This window comes from Cynara cardunculus, assembly GCF_001531365.2.
Source record: "Cynara cardunculus var. scolymus isolate 2C chromosome LG 17, CcrdV1, whole genome shotgun sequence".
In the NCBI taxonomy this organism is placed as follows: Eukaryota; Viridiplantae; Streptophyta; class Magnoliopsida; order Asterales; family Asteraceae; genus Cynara; species Cynara cardunculus.
The window spans coordinates 2,065,759-2,081,981 of record NC_037544.1 but is presented as its reverse complement, the minus strand read 5'-3'; the positions used below and the strand labels follow the sequence as shown (position 1 = coordinate 2,081,981).

The window sequence follows — 16,223 nt, the reverse complement described above, 5'->3', positions numbered from 1 at the left end:
CAATATTAATATTGAGGTTGATTTTCTATTAAGTCATGTATGAATAAAATTGTTTATGTGGATTAATTTGTCCGTTCGTATGGATTGGAAAAAATTCCATCTAGGAAGCTTTTTTTATAGATGGAATGAACGTGTTTTTAATCGAAAAACACAGATTTGAAAAAAATTAATTTTCTACATAAAACTCTCTCTCAAAGTTTACTGAATAAGCCACTTTCTATATCATTAAACCATTACCGTTACAAATCCCATGATATAACCAAACATTCTGATTTTAATTTTTTAATTTAATTTAAGTTTAAATTAAAATTAAAAAATGGGAAAAAAATACAAATTAAATTTAAGTTTTTTTTTAATCTCTGAGAAAAATGGAATCGCAGAGATCCAAATTGTACAATTGAAGCAAAAGATATCTAACCTTCAATTTCAACATCCATAATTATTCCTTATCTACGACGGCGACCCGTTAACCCGAGGCGAGCTCACCGGAAACAGCGGCAACAGCTGTGGCTCCGCCGCCCCTCGCGGTGTCGCCGCCCTCGGCGATGGGTGAAGGTAAAACCCCTTTTCGGCAATTGCTCTATCTTCCTCCGAGGAATTACCGACCGACGGCGACGATTTGTTAAACGGGTCTTCGATCAACGGCGTCACCGGACTGAGAACCAGCGACGGAAAATCAAGAATGCTCGGAGATAGAATCTCGTGAAATCGGGGCGACGACCCGTGCCCGTTTCCGAATTTGGGAACCGAATTAGGGTTAATCATCAACCCGTTTTTCAAGCTGTTACGACGCTCGTATAGTTTGAACCCTTGTTTCTTTTGTTGTCCCGTTTTGATTGGTGGTATGGATACCTTCGCCGGAGCCGGATCTGGTTGTTGGGTCGGTTTTGATGAAGCATGTTTGGCGGTTTCGGAGGATCCGGTTAGCATCTGGACTACTTGCTTGAAGTTAGTAGTGTCGGCTTGAACGAAGGTGGTTGGGTATGGACTTGGTTCGGATCTCGAAACGGGTCTTGGTGTTAATGGTGGTGTTTGGACGGTGGCGCCACCGCCGGCGACATGTCCATTGCTGTTGCTACTGCTGGCGTGGCTGGTCGGAGAGTTCGCCGGAGATGGGTTTTCTCTCTCATGTAATCTTGAGGTGATCTCCATTGTTGGATTGCTCTAAAACTCTCTCTCTCTCTCTCTCTAACTTCCAATTTCTAGAGAGAGAGAGTAAAAAAAACAAGAAAATCTTGTTGGTGTGTTTTTTTTCTTTGAATCACTTTATCTACACTTTCTTCTTGCTTCCCTTTCACTTTATATAACCTTGTGTCAACTTATGGTTAAATTACACTTAACCCACATCATGTTATGAAAATGGCAAAATAAGTCCCTCAATCTTATGCTCGTGACAAATGTGTAAGATAATAATAAGCATCGGTTTTCTTGTTTTAAACGTTTGATATCTTTGTAACACGTGACTGTATATACCTTCTTTAATTATCGATTTAAGCTTGTGGAACACGAGTCGTGTTTTTTTTCCAAAAGATTCGTGACACCGAAATAGGAAACTACAGGGTTACTAAATATACATCACGACGTTTTGTCTTACTGACTGGAACTCGTGTAAGATGTTACAGAGTAAAGTTTAGAGGTTTTCGACCTGTTAAAAGTAAAGCCGGTAGCAGTTTGTTTGGATTATCGTATAGGGGCTAATTGAAGGCATTGATTCTTGAACGAAGGAATTCCATTAAAGGTTAAAGTAAGGTTAAATGATGTGATATGGGGTTACTTATGGCAAAAAGCATAAAACAAAAAGTAACATATCATCTTGAAATGTCAAAGAGACTAAAGTTGATGGATTAGAAAAGACAAAGTGGGCATAGTGCCATAATATTGGGCAAGGAAAATGTTCCTTTTACCGGTAAAATGCTCCTTTACATTGGTGTCATTGGAAACACATTTTTTTATTAACAGATATTTAACCTGTTATGTGAGCCAACTAATCCCAGAACAACCACATGCTTTGCAGATAACATGGAGTTATCGTATTTGAACCTCCGTGGCCACAAGGGGATTCTTATTCCTCATTGGATTTGAATCTGCGATTTCCAGGCACTTTTAATCTTTGGAGCCCAAGCTCAAACCATTCAAGCACCATCCTTTTGGTTAGGAAACACATTTTGTATGAGACCAGTTGAAATTATTGGTACTCAACTTTTTACCCAAATTTAAGTATATAACCTTAAAAGAGATTTTAGGGGTTGTTTGTTTACCTCTTAATAGTTCCATTAAAAAACGGTATTTGAATCGCTAAAAGATGAATCTTGTTTGGTAAAAATAAGTTTGTCTTTTAATGGTTCTAATACTCTTTGAATGATTTTGTATCTTGGGTCTCCCTTAACTATTCAGTACCCTAATTTCATTCTGAATAATTATCAAACAATTATATTTCATTTGCACTATATATTATAAGAGTCTCTTAATCATTTTGACCATTTAATCATTATGAACAAAACCATTTAGCAATTATATTTCATTTGCACCCTAAGGGTTGTTTGTTTACCTTTTAATAGTTTCATTAAGAGACAACCTATGAATCGTTAAGAAGTGAATTTTGTTTGGGAAAAGAAAAAGTCCGTCTTTTAATGGTTCTAAAACTCTCTAAATGATTTTGTATCTAAGGCCTCCCTTAACCATTCAACACCCTAATTTTATTCTAAATAATTACAAAATAATTATATTTCATTTGCACTATATTATAAGAGTTTCGTAATCATTCTGATCACTTAATCATTATGTACCAAACGATTAAGCAACTGAGAAAAAACACTTTAGTTAAATCTACGACCTCTATAAAACTATTAGAAAATAACCATATATTCATCTAAAATTTATAAATTTAATTAAAATCTTATTTAAATTTATATATATATCTAAATATAACTTTTTTTGATAGGGAGGGGGGAGACCCCTCCAGATCAAGATAAAACACTAAAACGCTAAAACAGCAACAATGAAGCGCTCGGGTAGGAGGAAACCTCAACTACCAGAATCCAAGGCACCCCGAGGGGAAAGAAAGAGGGAGACAAAGAGAGGAAATAAATATAACTTTTTATTTACATAACAAAACCCCCAACAAGTTTATATTGTTATATATATATATATATAGGGTTGGGTTCACATGAGACCAATGGTTTTTCGTAAGACACGTAAGACCAATTTATGTTCATTGATCAACTTTATAAGCTAATGATCTAATGGTCTAAAGTTGCACGGTGACAATTTTGTGATTATTGAGAAGTCTTGTGGCAATTTGTAATTATGAATGTTCAGATTGTAGATTTAATCCAATGGTTGAGAATTGGTCTTACGGGTCTCACAAAAAACCTTTAATGTCATATGATCCCAAATATATATATATATATATATATATATATATAATACTTGATAAAATAATGATACTTAATAGAATAAAAGAATAAAGAAAAAAGGGATTGATGGAAACAAGGAAAAGGGGGAGGGGGAGAACATTGACTTGAAAGGCATTTTAACGAGGGGGATATGTGTGTTTTTGGGATTGGAGAATACATCTTTACATCATTTTTCTTAACAAATTCACTTTTTACTAAATTTTTTAATATAAATTGTATGAAAAAAATAACGTATTTTAACTTTATTTTTATTTTGGATAGTTTATTTTATAAATTTTTATTTTAATATTTAAGATGTAAAGTTCTAAATATTTAAGTATATGGATAACCGGTTGAAACATTAACCGGTTACTTTGCTGCTGTGGTGTCAAACTCAGTATTATTTGTTGAAGCATTAACCGGATACCACATCACTCGGCACATCAGCATGATAACCGGTTACCGAAGTACTTAAATGTTTAAAACTTTACATCTTAGGTACTAAAATAAAAATTTTAAAAATACGTTATCCAAAATAAGAATTAAGTTAAATTACGTTACTTTTTCATTCAATTTAAAGTTCATGTAAATGGTTTATAAATTTACTTAAAACCAAATTTTAGATTAAAAAATACAAAAAAATTAATGCAAATTTGGATCCAATACATAAATTCTTATGCAAATTTAAATAATTTTTTTTAATTTAAAAATTGAGTTTACCAGAATACGTAAGACATATATGTAAAGTTTACAGGATTGTTTGTTTATTTTTTAAATAATTTCATTAAGATGTAATATCTGAATCGTTAAGAGGTGAATCTTGTTTGGCAAAAAAAAAAGTCTGTCTCTTAATGGTTATAAAATCCTCTGAATGGTTTTATATCTTGGACAACCCTTTAACCATTCAACGCCCTAATTTCACTGTAAACAATTACCAAACAATTATAATTCATTTTGCACTATATCATGAGAGCTTATTAATCATTCTGACCATATAATCATTCTACACCAAACCATTCAGCAACTGTCAAACAGCTCATACCTAAAATGAGAATTCGATTAAAAAATTGGTCAAAAGGTGAATTTGACATGACGGATTAACTATTTTGGTCAATTACCAATCATTTATTCCTATATTTTCTCTGTTTGTATTTACTTAAAAGATTTAACATAAAAATATTACGTTTTTAACAAATTCATGTGTAATTCATACTATATTATAAAACATTTGACAAAAAATTTTAAAAATAATTTTTTGTGCATAAAATACTATTTGTTGATGCATATCACTTAAAGTTCAACATCACAAGTAAATTATGCATAAGTACAATTTATTAAGACTTCATTTTTGAATTTATGTAACTAACTATAAATAAACATAATCAAATATATGATAGACATCTCATTTTGAATATAAAAAATCTAAAATATAATTAGAATAATCACTAGCTATAATAAAATACTTAATTATTATCTTTATAAAATTTATCTTATTAAACGATAAATAAATTACTTCGTTATTCAATCTAAATTAAATTATAAATATAATATTGAATTAAAGAAAATTAAAAAAAACCATAACTTTAAATAGTAAATTTGATACTAATATCGATATATTTTTCCACATTTTTATGATGTATTTAAATTTATATTTTATTCAAAAATAAAAACATTATCGTTTTTCAAAACCACTAAAAACCGTATTATATCGACATAGATAAATAATAAAACGAACATTAAAATTGAGATTTATCTCGCTATGTTATGTGAGCATCCTTCTAGTTTAGTAAAACACGTCTGAAGAAAGTATCAGCAAAAAATATTTAACAAAAGGAAAATAAAAAAAACTAACGTTGAAAACAATATCACATTCTTTTAACGATTTAAAACAAAAAGTACGACACTTTTAAAAGTAGATAAAAGAAATAGAATATGAGGAACTTAAAAAAGAAACGAATGTAAATAAATACGGTGACCAAATAAAACGTATCACGTTTTCAACAATGATGTTTTCAGTATTTTTAAGAAAAATACTATAAACGTATTGGTTTTATCATAAAATCAAACGGGCTTTGGAAACTCGTAATAATACAAGTCGTCATGAAAATTTAATCATGTATGAAGAGCGGATATTTAGGGTTTTGAGTTGCTCGTCTTATCTGAATCAGGTTCAAAAAAACTTGTTTTCTGAAAACCTCATACTGAACTGTGCATGGTTTAACGTCTGGAATGCTTATCGAGTACTGAATTTTGGATCTATGACTATATATTTTCTTACCTTATTTGATTAAACGTTTGAAGGGATTCGATTCGCTCAGTTTATAAATTGGTTGCTAAACCTTTTTTTTACTTCAGCTAACTAAAATAAGAGACTGTTTGACAGTTGCTAAAATGGTTTAGTACATAATGGTTAAAAGGCTCTTATGATGTAGTACAAAATGAAATGTATTTGACTGGTAATTGCTTAGACTGTAATTAGGGCGCTGAATAGTTAAGAGATGCCCAAGATACAAGATGATTCAGAGGGTTTTAGAATCATTAAAAGACAAACTTTTTTTTATCAAACAAGATTCACCTCTTAGCGATTCAGATGATTTCTCTTAATGAAACTATTAAAAGGTAAACAAACAGCCTCTAAATGATTAAGTTTACATAAGAGGAAGATGAAAAGACGAGTATATGGAAATATCATAAAATCATCTCAATCGTTATCACTAATTTATATCAGATATTTTCTCTAGTTTTGATAAAGATTTATCGTAATTAATACGACGAATATAAATAAGCGATTAATAATGTTTTATTAAAACTAAAAGTATTTTTAGATTCCTTACGATGAAGAAAGAAAACAGAAAAGGTGTCGTTTTCTCAAATAGGGATCGTCGTCTTATTAACGTATGCACTGCATACATTAAAACAAACACAAGTGGTAAGGAAGCGTAACCGCACATAGGGCACATGTACCTATGAATGTGTGTGCATGCACACGCACACAGACATATACATCCATCCATCGATGCATGCATGCATATATACGTGTTACATCGACAGTATAACGAAATAATTATCAGCACCCAGAACATGACCTTAGCACATACAACTGATAAAAGTATTTACCATTTGAACTTATAACTGACGATGCAACTTGAACATCGAACTAAAAAACTTGTGACCTAAACTTCTTGACGATGAGGTTTCAACTCAAATATTTGACATCCAGAAGATGAAATTAATTGAAAATCCATAAAGAAAAATGAATAGCCAAGAACGACACTTGCAACCATAAAACTATGAAACAACTGGACAATGCATATTCATCAGGGCTTGAATTTGACACGTAAAAACCAACTTCGTCTTTATTTCTATTCTAAGAAACCAACTTTCAAAATCGACATTTAGGGTCTTGAGCAAAGCGTGCGTTTATTTAAGGGTCTCGTTGATCAGTTGAGTAAGTAACTGGTCACCTTACGTAGATACTGAGTATGCCTTATCATCTTTAATTTTTTTTAAACTGTTTTGAACATACGTCTAAAACTCGTTTACAAATCTGGAATCTGTGACATAAACCTGTTTGGAAAACCATCGTCTATCATACGTTCTAAAAACTGAAGTTCTTGAAAATAAATATGAACCTAAACAGAAGATACGTTTTTTTGATGCAATTTATCCAGTAAAGCTATAAAAAGTATGAGACCAATATGGAAAGATCTTATAACTTGGAGGGGATGAAATGATATATTTCAAAGTTAAAGGAGTTGAAGCTATAAAAATGTATCCAATTTTTTAAATTATTTAATAATATAAAAGAACTCCTATGATTTTTAAGAGTTGGTTGGCACCCGAAATGTTTTGAGGCATAACAGTTGACTGGACATCTAAGCGTAAATTTACTATTGTATTTTAGAGTATCTTCAACAGATTTTTTTTTCAAAACAGAGATTTTGGAGATTTTTGCTCCAACAAATTCTGCAGAACATTTTACAAAATGGAGAAAATAGAAGTGAAAGGGTGAAATTATCCAAATTTGGATAACTCTAAGAAATGATTAAATCTGAAAGAGAAAGTATTTTTTTTTTATTAACCTGGATATCCAACCCGCTATGCGAGCCGCCTAATCCCAGGATGACCACTTGCTTTGCAGATAGTCCGGAGTCGTCGTATTTGAATCTTTGTGGCCACAAGGAGATTTTTATTCCTCCTTTGATTTGAACATGTGACCTCCTAGTATTTTTGACATTTGGAGCCAAGCTCAAACCAATCAGGCACCACCCTTGTGGTTATATTTTTTATTCTAACTATCAATGAGAATTTATTGAAATTAAATGTATAAGAAAGAGAAATGGTATTTTATAAAAGATTTTGAATATTTTAATAATACAGTTCATACAATAATCTCCAAAATAAAGAAGTTATTGCAGATGAATTTTCTTGAAATATTTGCTTTTTTACTCCAATTTAAAGAAATTGTATATTAACTATTGGAGATGTTTTTATATTTTCATACATCTCAATACTCTCAAAATAATTTAAAGGGCAAATTGCATGAAAAAAGTAATATACTCTAACTTGATTCATATTTTGGGGTAACGTACTTTCAAAACTTCCATTTTGGTACCTAAGATGTAAAGTTTTAAACATTTAAGTACCAGGGTAACCAGTTGAAACATTAACCGGTTATCATGCTGATGTGGCGAGTGACATGGTATCCACCCAATATTATTTGCTGATATGACGAGTGATATGGTATCCAACCCAGTATTATTTGTTGAAGTGGCGACTGATATGATATCCAACTCAGTATTAACTGTTTAAAATTTTACATCTTAAATAACAAAATAAAAATTTCAAAAACATGTTACCCAAAATAAGAATCAAGTTAAGGTACTTTATTTTTTCATACAATTTACCCTAATTTAAAACCCTTACTATTTCACTTAAAAAACATATTATCTTATTTAATATAATTTATTAAAAAAAAAAAGCAATTAATAATCAAATACCAACAATATTGTTAAAGAGCAACTTGGGATAACAAAATCCCACAAAACAATTAATTTTTAAAAAATTCTTAAATAAATAATATTTTTTAATTAATAAATAAAAATTTATTATTGTTGACTTCTTATAAAAGGAATAGAATATAAATATAGTAAATATTCCAAGAATATTGTAAATAAAAATAAAAAAAAGAAATAGCAAGTGTGTTGGGAATATTTGTTGAATGATTTATCCTATTTACCACTACTCTATTCCATTATTCTTAAAGCATTTTAGATGCTACCATTTCTATTTTTATGTCACTTAAATTCCATCCCAACCAGGGGTGTTCAAAAACCCGACCAATCTGATCAACTCAACGCAAAGTGAAATAACTTAATCCGAAGCAAGCCGATGTCTAATCGAGTTATAAAATTTTCAAGTCATAGGTATTGGATTGATATTGAGTTACTATTATTTGAACCCAACTCAACCTGATGAACTTGATATTCTTTTATTTTTTGGATTTAATATGATTGTTGAATTTCTATTAATATTTACATTATACAATTGCGCTATCACGTACGCTCTTCATATACATATATTTTCAATATATTCACATCTCTATGTAACTCATTCCTATATATATTCAGTAGCTGTGAACACACACACACACACACACATATATATATATATATATATATTGAGAAAATTAATTGAATGTGATATACGTAAGAAGTATGGAAACGTTGTATCAAATGGTTAATGATGGAAAAATTATGAGTAGAGAAATAACATATTCAAGGTTAGAATAATATTTTAATGTACCAAAACATACCTGTACGGTTTGTTGGGGTTGGGTTGGGTTAAATTTTTTTAAACCGCAAGCATTGGGTTGAGTTGTTCAAATGTCTTCAACCCGATCAACTCAGCCCATGAGTACCCCTAATCCCAACCATATCATTTATACCATTAAAATATATTAACAATTTTTTATATAAATAATAATTAAATATATAATTATTAATTGAATATCTAAAATGTTTTTAACACGAGGACCTTGGTAACGCGACATAAAGATTCCTTCTTCTTATTTATATTTAATTATTAATTTTTATTGATGAAATTTCCTTCTACAAAATAAATCCAAAAAAACGTACCTTCGAAAGGCATGATTGCTACGATCAAGAGCTGCTTAAAGGGGAATCTGTAACATCCCCAAAGCGACCGAAGCAAAGGACTCGCTCAATAACTTCGAATCCAACTTAAAACCATGGTGGAAATTATTGATAGTCTACTATTTGAGACTTATAAGGAGCTAATAATTCTCACATTCTATCAATGTAACAGAATCCCTCTGTATATGGGTCAAGATACATACCTCAGTATTAAAAGTTAAAAGGCATAATATCATAATGAAAGCATGATATAAGAAAAAAAAGGTAGAAATTCCCTATACTGTTTTCAACCTAGAATAAAAACTGTATTAAGGAGTCAACAAAAATGGACATGAATAGGTTCTATTCAGACTGGTTCTCAATTATAGGTTTTTTTTTATTCATTTATTTTTATAATCAGACTTGAAAAGACACTGTTGTAATTTTTTTATTTTTTTATTTACAGTTTTGACTTTTCGGTTCATTCAGATATGTCCAATTTTCGACTCTGTTTTTTCATTCCAGTCATGTGATCCGGTTTAAACCCTAATTAACAATCCACATATCTTCTCATTTGAGCCACCACGGATAATTTAACTCATTAGATTCCGATATTTAACCATATCAACTTCAGGGCCTCGTTGAATTCGTCGAGATGCATACCAGTTAGTCTGAAAACATATGATTATTAAAAAAAAAATACTATTATTTTATTTATTAAATATTTTATTCATCTAAAATACTGCTTAACATAACAAAATTTGAAAGACTTATAAATCATAGTCAATATTTGTTAATAATAAATAATTTCTATAAAATAAATTTAATTTTTTTCTCAAATACAGTCTAAAATAAACCATAAAGGTGGTGTCTGATTGTTTTGAGATTGGCTCCAAAGGTTAAAAGTACCAAGAGGTCTCAGGTTCAAATCCAAAAAGAAATAAAAATCATCTTGTGGCCACGGAGGTTCAAATGCAGTGACTTCGGACTATCTGCAAAACAGGTGGTCGTCCTGAGATTAGTTGGCTTGCATAGCGGGTTGGATATCCAGGTTAATTAAAAAAATAAAATAATATTCCACATATTAAACAACAATAAATATTGTCGTTGACGTGTTGCTCCGTTGCCAAAGAAGTGAGATGATTTTGTCCAAATACAAAAAATGTTTCGGGTTTAATTTTGGGACCCACTCGTTAGTCTAAGCCAATGAATGAGACAAAAATACCCACTGATATTAATGTCATTAGAAACAGGTTTTTAATGGAATCGACTCAGGTTGCCGGTAATTTTTTTCGAGAAAAAATAATTATTATTTTACCAATTTTTATGCGAAATCCAACACTTAGAGATTGTTTGTTTATCTCTTAATAGTTTCATTAAGAGACAACATCTGAATCGTTAAGAGATGAATTTTGTTTGTAAAAAAAAATATGTCTGTTAATGATTCTAAAACCATTTAAATGAATTTGTATCATGAGACTCCCTTAACCATTCAACACCCTAATTTTGTTGTAAATAATTACCAAACAATTATATTTTATTTTGCATTATATCATGATAGCCTCTTAATCATTCTACACCAAACCATTCCAGCAACTACAAAACAACCCCTAAATTTTACAGATTCACTTCTATTTAAATAATAGTTACCAAATAATTTAAAGCTTGAAATTTGTTGGTTAGGTGTCATTTTATGTGAATAAAGAACATGTATTGAATGCTACTAGAAACAAAAATTAAGGTATGAGGTAGTTGCCAAATGTGACACATATTATATGTTGGTATTTTTAAAGCATTTTCAACTGCTATGTTATTTTAAAGATCTGATTTTTTTTAACAGCTATGTTAAACTCTCCTTTAAAACAAAGGGAAAAAAATAAAGGAGAATGAAAAAATCTCCAAATATAAATAAAAAAAGATAAAATATAGTATATCTGTAATAGCTGATTATTTATAATCTACTGTTTAACTAGATCATTCACGTAATAAAAATATGTTTGTTATAGGGGTGGGCTAAATGCATCCCTACCCATGAATTTCTTCATCGCACACATCAACATCAATACATGTTTTTTACATTCTCAATGCATGAAATGACCTGATTCTGATATGAAATGAGGTGCAAATAGCATTCCCCTTGTTATAACTTAAATATTGTAAATTTAAATCTTGAATTTAAAGATGCAAAATTCCAACCTCAAAATTAGATCCAAGTCCGATCCAAAAAGTTCGTGCCTAGTGAGCCCAAAACCTAGCTCGGGTCAAGTCTAAAAGCCCCATCATGCCAAAATTTTAGAGTCAGGTTTAGGCCAGGGTTTGGCTCGAAAAAACCCGGCTTAAAAAACCTGGTTAAACCCCAAAAAAAACAGTATTTTTTTCAGTCTATGAAAACATGCTTGAAAGACCCATGTCCAGACATTGTTTAAATATTCTAATAGACTACTTTATATGATCAAATAATTGTGCGTCCTGTATAAAAAAAAAAGTGTCATATTAGCTTTTTTGCAAGGCACTTGATTTTATAGAACACTTTTAAATAATATCATATAAAAAAATTTAATAGGAAGCTTTATTTTAAAAGTATCCTTAAAACTTGTTAACACTTTAAAAACATCTTATAAACTTATTGTAATATTGTTATATCAGGGACAGACCCATAGGGTTTTTGTGGTGGCATGTGCCACCATTTCATCCATCCATCGTAGTATAAAAAATTATAGGGTCGTGAAAAGTATCACTGTATCAATATTTTGTATGTTACCATGTATATTTTAAAACTACAATAGGGACACAAGTTTCCCTTGGTAGAGTTAGTTTGCAAGACTTTTTTTCCACACTAGACCTAAGTTCGAATTCCGTTAATGTCATTTTTTTAAATTTTAGCTTTTAATTTAAGATTTCTTGTGTTTCTAACCAACAAAGCAATAATGATTTTGTGAAAATTATCCCTATATTTGTTTCTTATATCCAAATGGTTCCACAGTTTGAATTTTTTTTTTGGGTGCATCCCTATGTTACATAGAATCCACAATCGTTTGGTATTATAAATACAAGCCCTGTAAATAACTCTATTAAGACACTTATAAAATTTAGATGTCATATAAATCCGAATTTTGTTGTAGCAATGAGATAATTCAAGATACGTTCAACGCTACAAAACCCAGACACTGTGATTACCAAAAAAGTCAACGAAGCACTATAAGGGTAGTTTTGTAACTTCAATCTATGCTAAAGCAAAACATTACGCTACTAAAACATGTCTATTTTAGTGTAAAAGCCAAGAATTCAAATACCATAATCGCCATATCGTTGCAGCGAACGGCTTACGAGACAACCGAACATCAGGTATTTTCGTAATTTTAGGTAAAGGTAGGGCATAACATCAAGGGATACAGTTGGGACTTGGACAATGTCATTAGTTGCTAGGACAAGCAGAGATTAAGGGACCATATCTTTCCATGTTACATGTTACATGTTCCATCACCATTACTCTAAGGTTAGGTTTGATTTTGATAGGCACTAGAAGTTATTTTACGGGTCAAATCCGTTAAGTCAAACGACTTTAAATTTCTGTACTTAATGATTTGGCCATTCTCGTGTTTTCTTATTTGGTCACTATTCTCGTTTGAACCCGACTCTATATGTGTGTATGGAGGTTCAAATGAGAACGCCTTGAAAATGAATCAACCGATATCAAGGATTCGTGTGTTTTAGTTCATCTTTGTTTAATCAACCGATATGCTACCTACCGAAACATCGTGAAAATTGTAATTATTCATGTTGGCTTCCAAGTAACAAGTGTATTATCATCATATACAGATTAAGAATCAGGTGAAAGTACAAGATGAGTGCTGACTCAATCTAGTAATCTCAGAGGCATTTCAATAGTAGAGCTGAATGGCAATAAAGAGAAACTGATTTCATGTAACTTTATGGTTCAAAGTTGAAAACTAAAAGCATGCATGATTACGGTCAAGTGCATGCAAAAGTTACACACTAATAAGTTCGGTTTTCATTTCAGTTTAAGAGAATCGTACCCAAATGTTCACAGGCGTATACGTGGATCATATGGAGTTCACGGAAGCTGGATCTGCAAAATAACATCCAAAAAGAGCTAAATAAGTAATTAAGTCAACGCATTTTGGTGTCTGATCGAAGATTCAAGACCAGTTGATGGTGAAAAAGATGCGAGTTTGTGCGTTTGGTAGAATGTGCAGGACAGGAGAGGACATAACAGAATAAAAACATCTAGTCTTGTGTTTGGTGTGGCATTGTTAGCAGCTTAATGAGCTTAGTGGAAAACACAGCTTATTCGATCAGCTATAGATGACTGTTTGGTAGTGGCTTAATGATATAGATGCCAGTAAGCTTCTAGGGAGGAGCTTTATGCAGAAAGCCAAGTTTTTTCAAACCCCCCATACCCAATTAAATAACACACTCATTCCATCTATGAAAAGCTCTTTCAAACAAAAACCTTCTCAATCTATACCGACAGATTAATCCAAACAGGTAACTTTGTCTGAACTTAATAAAAACCAACAAACAGCCCCTTAGACTGGGACAGGATTGAGCAGGCCAAACATGCATTTTTGTCCCACCAAAATAGGTGAAACAAAAATCAGGTAGATAGAACAAGATGTAAATTACTAAACTATCCATGTCAAACACTAAAATATTGGACAGTTATTTCACTTACCTACCTCACTCTAGTCCTGTCTGTATACCAAACACAAACTGTGTGTTTTACTGAAGAAGATATGACTCACTGTAACGAAGGCTGTAAAGATTCATCATTTCAGATCTGATTATTGCTCACGAGATGGAAGCAACTCTCTCTGGGATGGTTTAACCGAATCCATTAGAGTGCTCTAGCAACAGATTTGAATTCAGACAAGCAAGTATGCAATATCTTTTGACGTTTCTGAAGCGACTGTCGTTCATTCTGGAGAACATCTATCGCTCCCGGTGCAACAAACATATCCATGAATTTTTCATCATTCACCGCAAATAAATCCAGTCCCAGTGCCACCATAAGTCGTTCGCGGCTATCCACATGAACAAAAAAGCAACGAGTCCGTAAGCAAATGATACTTATAGCAGCATAAAAGAGATTTCAATCAAGAAAACTAGAAAAGCATTAGAAACCTACCATGGGGTCAGAAAGCCAGAATTCAAAGTTGAAGTCACGCTGCGCTCAACCAAAACTTCACGTATGCGTGCAAAATGCTGTGCAGCCAACGAGCAAATCTCGGAGTATGATGACCCTGATCGTGAGTTAGCATTAAGACCACCATTTTGAACTCTCAAGTTATCCAACACTTTGCAGTTACCCTGTATTCTGGAATGGCGTTTTTTTGCTCCACCTTCAATATAGTTTCCGAGTTCCTTCTTAATGACATAATTTCCTTCAGACGGCTGATCGGGTGATGGGGTCTCGGGCACAGTCATATATGCCTCTCGTGCTTCCACAGGTTTTCCAGGTGTGGTGTCCTCCTGACCATTCTTATGTGGAGGTATATTTTCTTGGCCTTTTGCCGCATGTTCTGAAAACTCGAGAGATATTGAGCTAACTGAAGCTTGGTATGTATAAGGGTTTCCACCAGAAGTGGAGAGGATATCACTATCGTAACATACTTGAGAATACGGGCTTGTAACTGAATCCAAATGATGCCGAACAAGTTGTTTGCACTCTTTTGCAAGATCCCTTATAAAGCAATTGTAAGAGTGCCTTAAAGCAGCATGAAAACCTACATATCCATCCATATCAACAGTTTTCTTTGCATCTGCAACGAAGCAGTTGATCATGATCAATGATCTTTATACAGAGAACCAACATACAATATAACTATCAGGTATGAAATAGAAACAAGTAATCAAAGACGTTCATAAATACTTGATGGATCCGCTCCTCAATAGGACCAGGCTCCCGGCTTCTAACAGTTTGTTATTTTTCACTGTCGAGTTCACTACTTTGATTTGTAAGAATAATTTCTAAATACTTCCAAAACCTACCATTTTTCTTAAAGATTTCATCCAGAAATATACCCAATGTTCTTATCAACTTTGTGTATTACCCTATCGCGCACTAGGACGAATCATGTTGCTACTTGGATCCTGCGTCATTTTGTCATATCTCAGTCATATAGAGACTGAGATCGCTTGTAAGATTTCTGCAGCCTTATATGTGTTCATTGTTATTGGTCTTGTCTGTGAAGAATGTAGTAACAATTACTTGATCGGTTCATTGTCTCACTATCTTCGAATCTTGAATACACAAAACCTATAATACCCGTCAGATATGTATGTGTGTGTATATATATATCAGTTAAATATATATATATATATATATTAAAGTTTGGGTTAGTTTTGGAAGTTGACCAAACTTGAGGGGTTAGTTCTGCATAATTCGCTTAAACTTTGTAATTTGGATGATGGGCTTGGGCTTGGGCTTTTTTTTTATTTAGATTAGGGTTTAATTAGGGTTTTTTTTTTTATTTTATTCTTATATAAACCTAAACCTAATCCTTATTTAAACCTAACCCTAATTTTTTTAACCTAATCCTCCTCCCTAACCCTAATTCCTCCTCCATAACCCTAATTCATCTAATTGTAATAATCGTTAGAGAGAAACCCTAAGAGCTTGGAAGAGTCCATTGATAACCTAGAAGGGAACCCGACGGCCAAAAGCAAGCAA

At 32.0% G+C, this 16,223-nt stretch overlaps 2 protein-coding genes across 2 annotated transcripts in view; both read right to left on the bottom strand.

Moving 5' to 3' along the window:
* Nucleotides 1-366: 366 nt before the first annotated feature.
* Nucleotides 367-1,412, bottom strand: LOC112501092 (VQ motif-containing protein 4-like). Its single transcript, XM_025104747.1, has one exon. It carries the CDS (start codon nt 1,150-1,152, stop codon nt 451-453), a length of 702 nt encoding a protein of 233 aa, XP_024960515.1. The 5' UTR covers nt 1,153-1,412; the 3' UTR covers nt 367-450.
* A 12,678-nt stretch (nt 1,413-14,090) lies between these two features.
* The window catches only part of LOC112501100 (dynamin-related protein 5A), a 7,043-nt gene continuing 4,910 nt past the window's right edge, over nt 14,091-16,223 (bottom strand). The window contains exons 7-8 of the mRNA XM_025104755.1: nt 14,679-15,312; nt 14,091-14,574 (exon numbers count right to left, since the gene is read on the bottom strand). Coding sequence (XP_024960523.1) covers nt 14,388-14,574; nt 14,679-15,312 — 821 coding nt within the window. The 3' untranslated portion in view covers nt 14,091-14,387. The remainder of the gene's footprint in view (nt 14,575-14,678; nt 15,313-16,223) is intronic.